This window comes from Capricornis sumatraensis, chromosome 10, assembly GCF_032405125.1.
Source record: "Capricornis sumatraensis isolate serow.1 chromosome 10, serow.2, whole genome shotgun sequence".
NCBI lineage: Eukaryota > Metazoa > Chordata > Mammalia > Artiodactyla > Bovidae > Capricornis > Capricornis sumatraensis.
Window position 1 is genome coordinate 82,592,771 of NC_091078.1, and position 12,325 is coordinate 82,605,095.

The window sequence follows — 12,325 nt, forward strand, 5'->3', positions numbered from 1 at the left end:
GCTGCTGGATCTCAGGTCCCGACTCAGACATACCTTGCCTGAGCTGTCCTAAGTGACTGCCTCCCAGGAGAGCCCTGGGAGAGAAACAGGAGTTAGCATCGTGAAATGGGCTGATAGGGAAAGAAGGCTTCTCCGATTGTTGGGTCTGGTGCTTAGAGCAGGGGCCAGGGGGTGGGGGTGGCTAGCCCTGAAGCCAGACAGCCTCCAGCTGATTCTTGGTTCTGCCGCTTCCCAGTCGAACAGCCTTGGTGATGGTTGTTCAGTCACTCAGTTGTGTCTGACTCTTTGCAACCCCATGGACTGCAGCCTGCCAGGCTTCCCTGACCTTCACCATCTCTCAGAGCTTGCTCAGATTCAGTCCATTGAATCAGTGGTGCAATCCAGCTATCTTGTCGTCTGTCATCCCCTTCTCTTCCCACCTTTGATCTTTCCCAGCATCAGGGTCTTTTTCAATGAGTTGGTTCTTTGCATCAGGTGGCCAAAGTATTGGAGCTTCAGCTTCAGCATCAGTCCTTCCAATGAATATTCAGGACTGATTTCTTTAGGATTGACTTGTTTGATCTTTGAACAAGGTGCCAAATGTTCGTGTCTGTTTCCTCCCCTGCAGAATGGGTTATGAAGATGAAATGAATATTCATGCATAAAAACCACTTGGGTTATAATGACACCTTTTTAAATTCCACGTGTTTGACCACAATTTAAAATTAAAAAGCACCCAGAAGTCTTGTCTTTTCCCTAATAAGGGTTATAGAAGTGTTCACTGTTGTAGCTTCTGTTGCTAAGAAGCCTGTTTGTCCCTCTGGATCAGGAATTCTTGGTTGCGTTAAGATTACAACAGGTAAGAATATTTGAAATTGAAACTGCCATAGAAAATTGCCCTAGCCTCCTGGCTACTGACTATGAGACTTTCACTGATGCGGAGTGATGATCAGGCAGAAGTTTGGGACCAGTTGAAAGTGGTTAAGGTTTCAATCATGGATCCACCATGACCTTAGCCAAGTTTCCTCACATTTGAGCCCCAATTTTCCCTCTGTAAAAATAGAATAACACTAGTACTATCTCATAGGGTGATTGCAAGGCTTAGATGAGAAAATTATTAATTTCTCATATGCTTGAATACCTATGTAGGTACATAAGTACATATGTACAGGCATGCATGTATAAAACTCAGCACAAAGACTGGCTCATACGAAGTGCTGTCCAAGTATCGGGTATTTGTTTTCAGCAGCACGGGGTTTCTGAACAAGCCTCTAAGCTCTGAGCTCCATGCCTCGGGAAGCCCAGTCCCCCAGGTTCTGCAGACCCATCACTGACCCTGCTCTGCTTACAGTGCTCCGTGTCGTGTGGCGTGGGAGTGATGCATAGGTCTGTGCAGTGTCTCACCAACGACGACCAGCCCAGCCACTTATGCCCTGCTGACCTGAAGCCGGAAGAAAGAAAAACCTGCCACAATATCTATAACTGTAAGTCAGCCAACCAAAGCTACCTTTCTGGAGCTTGAGGAGCAGGTCTCGTTGTTGATGCGCTTGCCTGCCCTTTTCCGGGATAGAGCGTTTATTTTTGAGACATTGGCCCCCACGCTGACCAGTGTGCACGTGAATAATGTAACCGGTCCCATTGGCAGCCACTGCAGACTCACAGCTCATGCTCATGGATTTGTGTATTCTAGGCGAGTTGCCCCAGAACTGCAAGGAAGTGAAGAGGCTGAAAGGTGCCGGCGAAGATGGGGAATACTTCCTGGTCGTCACAGGAAAGCTCCTGAAGGTACTCGTCCGAGCTCAGTCATTATTCCTACGCTGCTTTCAGAGCCAGCAGCCCTGGCTGTCGTGGGCCCATTTCCGAGCCTGCCCTGGCAGGTTTTGTCTGGTCTGTCTTTCAGATCTTCTGTGCAGGGATGCACTCTGACCACCCCAAGGAGTACGTGACCCTGGTCCACGGCGACTCTGAGAATTTCTCTGAGGTTTATGGGCACAGGTAGGAGAGCTCCAAGCTCAGAAGAGCCCGGACCACCTGGAGACTCCTAGAAACGCCTCCCCGTCCTCACCAGAACGTTCTCTCTGTCATATAGGTTGCACAACCCAACTGAATGCCCCTACAATGGGAGCCGACGTGATGACTGTCAGTGTCGGAAGGACTACACGGCAGCTGGGTTCTCCAGCTTCCAGAAGGTCAGAATAGATCTGACCTCCATGCAGATCATCAGTAAGTCCCATAGAACATTCCGGGGCATGTGTCCGTGGGTCTTTCCATTCAGGCTTGACACATCCTGCTCAGGGGTTGGGCTGAGGCCCAGAGGGTATGAAATGAACTTACGATCCAGGGATGACACCCCTAGTCTAAGCTGCCTGAAGGTGGGGTTTGCTCCACCTTTGATCACTGTGGTCCCCCCAGTGCCTGGAAAGGGCTGAGCAGTGGGCAGTGCTCCGTCAGATTTGTGACAAATGAACAGAGGAGACAGAGGCACATTAAAGAGGTGCCATCATAGTGGGGAAGTCAGGGCAGCATCTCCCAAAACATGACATCATGGTTGAGACCTTAAGGCCAAGTGGCAGTGAGGCCAAGTATTGAGTTAGGCAGAGCAAGCATGGGAGCAGAAATTATGAAGAAAGAAGTTTTAGGGAGCAGATGCAGACTCTGAAGCCATGAAATTCATGTAGCAACATTCACCCCACCCTGGTCTCCCACCAGCAGTGTATACACACGGGCACATGCGCACAGAGATGCACACGCGCGCATACAAACACACACACACACACACACACGAGCATAAAACTAATTTGCTCTGATGGCTGATTTACGGAAGAAAAATGGAGGACAGAATTACCTATTTTTAAAACCAGCCTGCCTGTGGGCTGATTTCATACTCTGGCCGACACTACATTTTTGTTGGGGACATTAATCATAGGAGTGGTAAAAGACAGCTCAAATATCCCTACCCATTCCCTCAAATGGACGGAAAACAGAAATAATGAATAATTAAGTTTTCTTCATTAACATTGTTCCTGTAAGCTTGCCTTGCTTTCCTTTGGAGGTAGATTACACTTGATTTGTAGCAAGATATTTTTAATTGCCTTCAGCCAGACTGATGAGGGCTAAGGGCAGAGTCTGCAGTTTCCCACTTAAATACTGCCCCAGCTGAGACCCAGAGCTTCCTGGTGCTGAAGCTGGAAAAGGCAGGATGGGGGACTCAGATTTCCCTCCCACAAAACTGCAGAAAAGATTGAGGCCTTCTCTTGGTATTCCCAAAAGACAAAGCAGAAAGGTTTAAAAAGCTGCCTCCGGTCTCCAGTCCCCACCAGATTTTGCAGGATTCTCAGTCTGTCTTCTCCCAAGCCGCCTTCCCCATTCTCCCAGCTGTTCTCAGGACCTACACGAGGGTTAAAAACACGAGCATTGTTTTTATTGGCTTTTTAAAAAACTACAAGTTAGCCCCAAACTTGAGAAACTGCCATTAATATTTTCAAGATGTGGGTTCTAATTGCTCCACATTTTGGCAACTAGACTGCCTGGGCCACAGGAGGACAGCTGAGCCTCGGGGAGGAACCGCTAAGTAGCTGGAAATGCTCGGCTGGCTGATTTCCCCAGTCCTGCAGCCTCCGAGGCGGCCGCCGCCGTCTACAGGAGGTTCACAATCATCCAATTACACTGCATTTAAGCGAGGTGATTCACACATTTATTTATATAGGAATTGAGTCCAGCGTCATCTGAAACCCCTTTTGTTGGCTTCCATACTGTGAGGAGACAGACAGTGCTGGTAAAACCCAGGGAAGGAGGCTCTCGGAACCACAGATACAGTGCCTGGGGGAGCGGGGAGCAGAGCAAGTGCACATCTGGATCCATTTGCTCACTAATCATGTTTTGGATTTTTTTTTTTAATTTCCCATACCCTCTCGTGACTTCTCTAACTCTTCTTCTTCCCTTCGGTCTCCTTGTTAATATCTTGTCCAAACTCTTTCTCCTACTCTTCACCTTTCCCCTCCCTTCAACCCTTTCTCCAAAACCCCACAGCCACTGACTTACAATTTGCCAGGACCAACGAAGGACATCCCGTCCCCTTTGCCACTGCTGGGGACTGCTACAGTGCCGCCAAGTGCCCACAGGTACGTGCCAGGGACACCAACCCACCGGCCCCAGGGATCCACACCCTACCCTGGCCACCCCACCCCCACCCTGGGCTGCATCTGTTTCTGCAAATGTAATCAGAATGGCAGCCCTAGCTCTGCAAGGCAGTTTGGCCACCTGTATCCAGGCCTCACAGATGCTCCCAGCCTCTCAGCTCCTAGGGGTGCTTCCTAAGGAAATGGTCACGACCACGAGCCAGACTTCTGCAATTCAGCAAAATGCATCAGTGATCATGGTAAAAACTTAGAAACGAATCAGATATCAGATGGCAAGCTTTGGTTAAACAATGATGTTGGTAAATGTTTAATGATTGGCTCTCCAAGGGATGGAGGCAGGGGGAAGCAGTGGTTTGTAGCATTTGCCCATTTCTGGGGTGTCAGTTTTCTCCCTGACTGGTTTCAAGTCATCAGTATCCTATCACAAATAGGAGAGTTAGGGAGAGATGCACACGGTTGTCTCTCAAAGGGCAGTACAAGCAGATGCCAACACTCTGCTGTCAGACATTAAAAATTCTGAATATTGCATGACACAGAAAAACTGTCAGTCCAGTTTCCGCTGTATAAGTGTGCAGTGTCTGGACCAAGAAGTGCAAAGCTGTCTCCTGAATTCTGTCTCCAGCAGAGCTGCTGAGTGGCAGTCTTACCCATTCGACAGTTGCGCAGGTTTTTGCCTCCTTAGAGGTGTGGCTTGTTCATTTGACTTGCCTTTTGAAACAGGCTGTTGTAATCATCCTTGGCTCACTTTGCCAAGTAGGCATCATATTTTGCCAGAGGCTTCTGCAAGGAGAGGGCAGGACACACGTAATGAATTAGGTGATTCTGGACAGAAGAACCTGGCCCCGGTTTTTTCGCTGGCTTACATGAGGTCTTTATAAAGCTGTTCTCAAACTCCATGTTGGAAATCTTCGTGTTGCTGTGAGCCTTCATAGGTTCTAGGAATTGGGACTGGGAGATGCTCAGAGTGCCAGCCACTGCCTCCCCAGGATGCATTTACACACAACCAGAGACCATCCAAAGACAAACACATCTGAATTTTCTTTTAACGATGTGTTTTCTCAGCCCCAAGCTTTAGAAAGTATTGCTAAACATTTTAGAGAAGTGAAAAGGAAGCTCTCAGGGGAGAAAGAAAATAAACAAAGGACAGAATGTTAAAAGGGGCCTTTTCTCCATTACCCAGGAATTGAAAACTTTTGAAGTGCGGTTTCTTTAGAGCACTTGATGACTTCAAACACCCCATTCGTATGGGTTGCATTTAACAGCTTATAGATTGGCCGTCCCTGCCCTTTTCAAATGCCTCAGGATTTTCTTGTTTCGATATGTGCATCTTTGGGGAAACTTAAGTAAATGAGAGGTAATTTGCATTCGATTATTTTAATAACTCAGAGACAAAGGAACTGATTGATTTGCTAAATCCCGACACTAATGCAGTTGCTAAGTGAGAAAAGCAAAGCCAGTGAGAGGCTAACTTGTATTTTTTCCAGTCCATTCTTCAAATCGTATCAGATACTTTTAGAATTCAATTCCTTAGAAGTTTATTGAGCACCAACTATGCTGATGAAAGGTGGGAGTTTTTCAAATCACTTTTCTGGGGAAATGCCTGTAGAAAGCAGAACTATGCAAACTACTCGAGCCCTGCTTGTCCTCTGATCTGTGACTGCAGAGATATCAAAGCAGAGGATGCTGTTTTTGACAGTCTGCTTCTTTTTCCTCCTCATCCACTGCTGTTGCTTTAAGGATCTATGTGTCATTAAGGGTGGGTCCCCCAAGAGCCCTCGACTCAAGATGCAGCCAGAGTGTATGTTGTTATCCTGATCACAGCGCATGTGGCGTTATTATTACTGATGCTGGTGTTATGAGTGTCTGCTGAGTGTTCACTACACTTGAGATACTGTGCTCAGCATTTCTAAATCAGTGTAGCATTTAATCATCCACAGCATCCTGTGAGAATGCTCCCTTTTTCCAGAGGAGGCAGCTGAGAGGTGTGGAGAGGTCAGGTAACTTATCCAAACCCACGCTAGTGCTTGGTAGAGGCCAGATTTGATGCCAGTACATCTGAGTCCGAATCCATGACAGCAGACATGTCTGGCTGATCCTGTTTTCAGACAAGACTTGTACAGCATGCACCCTTGTCCAGCAGAGAACAAAACCTCCCTTTGTCAAAGCTACATCTTTTGCTGACCTTTCTGGAATATCTAGTGTATGCATGCCTTAATCACCTTTACTCTTAAATCAGCAACAGGAGATAGTAGCTAAAACTCTCATGCCCTTTAGACCCTGAAGATAAGGCCTGTGGGGACAGAGATACTGTGAACTGGAGCTGGAAAGGACAGTAGGTCTACACTCCACTGATGACAGGCAACTTTCAGAGTGCTAATTATCAACTAGGATGCTGGCTAAAAATGCAAATCCCTGACCCTGAAAGGGCCAGAGAGAGAATAAGAACAAAAACCAGTTTATCACCTGCTCTGAAAGGGCAGATCTAGCCAGCATGTAATCCGCTCAGCTACGTGCTCAGACACTGAACCCAGGGATCAGCCTGACACATCCTGGGGCTAGAAGCCTGCTCCTTCTAAGGACTTTGACGTCAAAGCATATCACGTCTGTCTTCTGAGATGTAGGCTTTTCAGGCAGTCTTCATGGGAAACAGGATAAGGAAGGAAAGAAGAGGGTGTCCTTGCCAATAGTGAGGTCTGGGCGTTGTGATCAGTGTGGATGCCCTCTGCAGGGGAGGGAGGTTACGAAAGTAAGAATTGGCCAGGTGGGCTAATGCAGCATCCAGAAGCCAATGTCTAAGGAGGCTAGGCAAGGAGGGTTTTGAGCATCCGGTGTGACCACAATCACAGATGCCTGGGTATTGAAGTCACTCAACATGACAGCCACTAACACCTGTGTAGTACTGTGATAAAACAAGTTCCAAAAATATTGTAAAACGTCACCTACTCTCTGCCAGGTAATGGGTTAGGTGTGTCATACCTTCTGTATTCTGTCTTATTACCCATTTTACAGATGGCCTCAGGAAGGGTAAGCCGTTTGCCTGAGATCACATTAAAGGCAGAAGTGTCAGGATTCTAGGATAAATTCCTCCCGCTGACCACAGCATGACTGATGTTTTGGGCTGGATAATTCTCTGTTGTTGGGGACTAGGCTGTGCCTTGTAGGATATTTAGTAATAACTCTGGTCTCTCTGCATCAGCTGCTGGTGGCTCACACACCCACCAGCTGTGACAGGGCACCCCAAAAGGTCTCCTGAGGTTGCCAGATTTCCCGTGGGGGCAAAAATGTCCTCTGATGAAATCCGCTGATTTGACTGCACTAAATCCTCCCCTCACCTCTGTGAATAGGGACGCTCTTTGTTCCCAGTGTACAGACGTAGGATTTAAGGCCCCTAAAGAGTTCATAAACTGTTTAGCATTTACGGAACCAACATGGAGAGCAAACCTCCAAGTTACACCTGATCCTGGAAGTCTTCATGGAAGAGCTAGGATGTGATATTGATATTTATTAAGACTATATCAGGGTTTTCTGATGGCTCAGCTGGTAAAGAATCTGCCTGCAATATGGGAGGCCTGACTTCGATTCCTGGGTCAGGAAGATCCCCTGGAGAAGGGAATGGCAACCCACTCCAGCATTCTTGCCTGGAAAATTCCATGGACAGAGAAGCCTGGCAGGCTACAGTCCATGGGGTTGCAAAGAGTCGGACATGACTGAGCAACTAAGCACAGCAAGACTATATCAAGTGCCTCATCATATGTTACAAACCATAACTGATATAAATAGGCAAAGCAGTGCCAAGTCCCACCCCTCAATAAGCTTACTGCTGTATTGGAGAGAGAAAACTAGCACTCAGAAAACAATAAGAAAATGCAGGACTAATACCAATATTTTTGAATATCTGTTAGGGACCAGCCATACAGTCCTCAGCTAATTTCATTTAGTCCTCACTATACTACTCTGAGGAAGGCACTCTTCTTATTACCTTCCATTTTACAGATGGACAAACTGAGGTTCCTACAGGATAGATCATCTGTCCACATGAAAAAGCCCACTTTACAGTTAGGTCTGGTTAGGTGTGACCCTCTACCTCATTACTGTCTTTGATGTTTTTAAGACCGTTTTGACAAAAAACTGTATCCTAAAGCTCAGACAGGAAGCTTTCACCCACTGTCTGCAGTTCTTGCAGAAAGCACACTTTTTACTCCCAAACTGCTCATGAATCTATTTAAGATGCCTTTGTGGAGTCATTTTTGCAAGAGAGAAATACACAGAGACAGATGGAGAAGGCAAGAAAGGCTCTTTGCTGCCCTGTCTCCTTGGAAATAAAAATGGAAACACCCGAGGCCACGCTTGGAAAAAGAGTCCCACAGCGCAGCTGGGAGGTGTGGGTTCCCTGGGCCTGGAAGCTTGGCTGGTCCCTACCTTGGTCCAGCGCAGGCCGCGCGCGCCCTCTGCAGGCTAATCCCGAGAACGCGCCGCTCCTTTGAAGTCTCGCCCCGCTGGGCTTAGGACTCGGCGTGCTCAGCACGGTGGGGAGCTGAAGCCCAGGAAGCTTTGGCAGCGAGATCTTGTTAAAAAAATTACACTGTGGCATTTTGTTCCTGTAGGAATCTGATAATTGCGAGCAACATCAGGATTGCTGTGTTAGGGACGCAGAATAGCGGTGGTTGAGAGTGAGGACTTTGAAGTTAGGAAAATGTGAGTTGGGCTTTTAGTGTCTCCTGGAGACGTTAATCACCTTCGCCAGGCCTCCCTGTCCCCATCTGTGAAGAAAATCCCCTTCAGATTGCTCTTGCAAGGATGGATGAGATGATGCATGTAAAGTGCCTTGTTCAGAACCGCCCCCCACCACCACCACTACAAAGAACCCTCAGTCATTAGTTAGCTATCATAATGAATTAATATCTTTCTCCAGGTTACCTTTTTATTGTGTGGGACCTTTGCTCAGGATGTCACGTGGACTAAAAATCTTATTCACTGGCCATTTATTCCAGGGTCGTTTTAGCATCAACCTTTACGGAACCGGTTTGTCTCTAACTGAATCTGCCAGATGGATCTCCCAAGGGAATTACGCCGTCTCTGACATCAAGAAGTCCCCGGTAAGGGTCCCCATGGCTTGGAGGATGAGTTGTATTTTCTCCTCCTCTTTCTTTCCATCTAAGGCTATGGTGCTAAAGGAACTTCCTCAAACCATTTTACAAAGTGTCAGGAAGAAAATTGAGGACATAAATGGAAGGTTGACGCATGGACAGGTGAGTGGAGCAGAGTCTTGCTTACCCTTCTGATGAATTCTTCCCAGAGATGTGAACCTCAGTACCACGGGAGCAATTAGAAGGATGCCTAACCAGGAAGCCGAAAGCACTCAGCAGCCTCTAAGGGCGCGTGTGGTTCAGATATCTTGCAATTAATTAACCAACATGCAATTAACCTACGCGAGCTTAGGGACGGTGATGTCTGTTTCAGAAGAAATGAAATAATACAAAAAGGGCTGGAAAAAGGAGTCATTCATCAGGAGGGTTTCTGGAGAATGAGAGAAAAACTCACAGGCTCTACAAGTCAGTTCTTCTTGCTCTAAAATCTAGCTGTTCACGGTGGATCACCCCAGAGCACCCGAATTACCTGGGAGCTTGTTGACAATGAAGATTCTGGGGCCCCAGAGCTTCTGAGCAAGACCTACAGCTGAGCAAGCTCTCAGATAGACACTCTGAATCCTCTCTGCTCTGCGTATGTTGCTCAGCCTGGGGGTATGTTAGAGTCACTTGGGAAAGTTTAAGATGCATGTAGCTGGGCCCCATCCAGATTCACTCAAAGGGAATCTGTGACAGGGGCAGAATTTGAAATTCCCCAGGGGTGTCTCATGTCTAAGGTGGGGCAGGAAGCGCTGCCCTTTCCAGCCAAGAAGTCCTGAGGACAAGGGGCAGGAGCTGACCCACAGGCAAATGGGAAACTTACAAGGGGTGGCCTGTGGCTCCAGTCCTGCCACAGCTGTGACCTCTGTCTCAGGGTCTCCTCAGAAAAGTAGGTAATAGAGAGAGAAGAAGAGTGGGGTATTACTCCAAGGTGAGGCTGCCAACAAAATGCAGGATGCCCAGTTAAATTTGAATTTCAAATAAGGAAGATTTTTATTTATTTATTTTTTTTTACTATAAGCATGTCTAAAACATTGTATGGGACATACTCTTTCTTTTAAAAAAATGTGTTTATCTGAAATTCACATCTGACTGAGCATCCAGTATTTTTATTTGCTAAACCCTATCAAAATCTGAATATAAAGAAACAGCTCAATCAGCCTGCTTCCACCCAGGAAGAGAAGAAACATCAATTATAATGTTCCAGGAATATTTCAGAGGGTTTTTTTTTTTAGCTTCAAGGGTTAAATTTGTATCTTTGAGGGAAAAAAAAAAAAAACAACTTTTCTCTGTGAAAGTCAATTAACTCCTTCAGTTCTGATTTATCTAAACAGCTATATTGATTGCTTATAATTTAATCATTAATTTTTTTGCTTGTACTGAAAGAAAGAAAGAGAACCAAGAGCACACTTGCTGTGCTTTACAGTGGGCCTAGAAATTATGTTTTATGTTCTACTATATATTATGTTGCAGTGACCAAGAGAGACAAAAGAAATGCATGGCCTCAAAAAGGGTCCTACTTAAACCATGATTATGTAGAAAACCGTATATGTAAACAGTGTTGAAACTTTAGTTTCAATTTTGTTAGTGTCATTGCAGTGTTCATCCAGAACCTAAAAATAATTGCAGCCTGGAGCGCCACCTTGTGGAGACAATGATCACTGCCCTGCCGAGATGGGCTGATTGTTCCCCTAGCCTTCAGGGGAGGTTCCCCCTGTGCTGAAAGAAATTGGTTTCACAATTGCCTGTCAGAATTCTTTTTTTTTTTTAATCTTGGTGTTCCATGACAGCTCAGAGAGACAGCTCAAAATTAGTCTCAAGGGTCTGTCGAGCACTCCTTATTAATCCCCATGAGCCAGAACTAAGCAATCTGTAGCTCCTAGCAGCCCCCAGAAACGAGGCTTTGTGTGCCTGACCTGCTGTGTGGTCCACAGAGCAGCATCCTCTAAGGATGCTGCATGAAAATAGGCTTCCACAGCCTAAGACACTTGGGGGAAAATTGTATATTTATTTCCTTCTGTAAGAGTCACAGTAACTAACTATGTGTGTATTGGAAGCTGGAATAAAGTGTACAGGAAGGAAACCTGTGTGGTTCTATTGAAGCCAGCATTTCCCTAAATCAGTGGTTCTCAAACTTGGGCCAGGACTTGCTAAAACACAGCCAGCCGGGGGAGGGGCCTGAAATGTACATTCCCAACAATTTCCCAGGTGATGCTGATGCCCTGGTCTGGGACCACGTTTTGAAAACCACTGACCTACGTTAAACCAGTCACAGGGCCTTCTCTTCAAAGTCAGACCTTAATTTCCCCAAATTACCATTGTTCCACACAACACACTTTGAAAGCCTGTGTCACAGCCTGCTCCCACCTTGCCTTACCACTGTCTTGCTTCTGAGGGGCTGAAGCCGGTCTGCTCTGTTTTGCACAGATCCTGGCCAGTCCTGGTTGACTCTCCCAACAGCCCTGCTTTGATTCAGTCCTCTCATCTTCACGCTTCACTTTCCTTCACTTTTCTGCCGGAAGCACCAGAAGGAAAAACACAATGGAATCCTCCGTTTTCTAAACCTGCTTGGTGATAAAATGTTTTTTCCCCCAAGAAAAACTAAAGGAAAGCTCTAGTCATTCAGGGTAAGACTGAATTACCAGAACCACTTGTAGGATGGGTACACGGTCTCACCAACAGGAACAGACCTGGTGAAAACAAGTCTCAGTGTCAGGTTCATTATTGGCTGCCTGTATGTGAGTAGTGGGAAGAATTCTATTTTTTTTTTAGTGATAAGGATTTTTGTTATTGAAATAGCCTCTGTTACTGAAAGCACCTCTGTTTACTGGACAGTTTACATGCATTCAGTCTCATTCCTCCAGGTCGCTCATTGAATTCTTGGGAGAGCACTGAAATCAAAGAAGCCACAGACTATAGAGGTTAAACCTCCAGGCCCTTAAGTCAGATCGCCTGACATGCTTTTACCAGCTCTGCCATTGTGGCAAGTTATCTAACTTCTCAGGGACCTCAGTTTCTTCATCTATAAAATGGGCATCACGGTGGTCTTACCCAGTTGGGTTCCTGTGGAGCAAAAATGAA

At 46.4% G+C, this 12,325-nt stretch overlaps 1 protein-coding gene across 1 annotated transcript in view; it reads left to right on the top strand.

The window, feature by feature from the left end:
- Positions 1–12,325, top strand: part of ADAMTS9 (ADAM metallopeptidase with thrombospondin type 1 motif 9) — a 162,287-nt gene that overhangs the window by 139,084 nt on the left and 10,878 nt on the right. The window contains exons 33-38 of the mRNA XM_068981738.1: positions 1,331–1,463; positions 1,670–1,764; positions 1,880–1,974; positions 2,069–2,202; positions 4,009–4,100; positions 9,110–9,214. Of these exons, the coding sequence (XP_068837839.1) occupies positions 1,331–1,463; positions 1,670–1,764; positions 1,880–1,974; positions 2,069–2,202; positions 4,009–4,100; positions 9,110–9,214 (654 nt within the window). The remainder of the gene's footprint in view (positions 1–1,330; positions 1,464–1,669; positions 1,765–1,879; positions 1,975–2,068; positions 2,203–4,008; positions 4,101–9,109; positions 9,215–12,325) is intronic.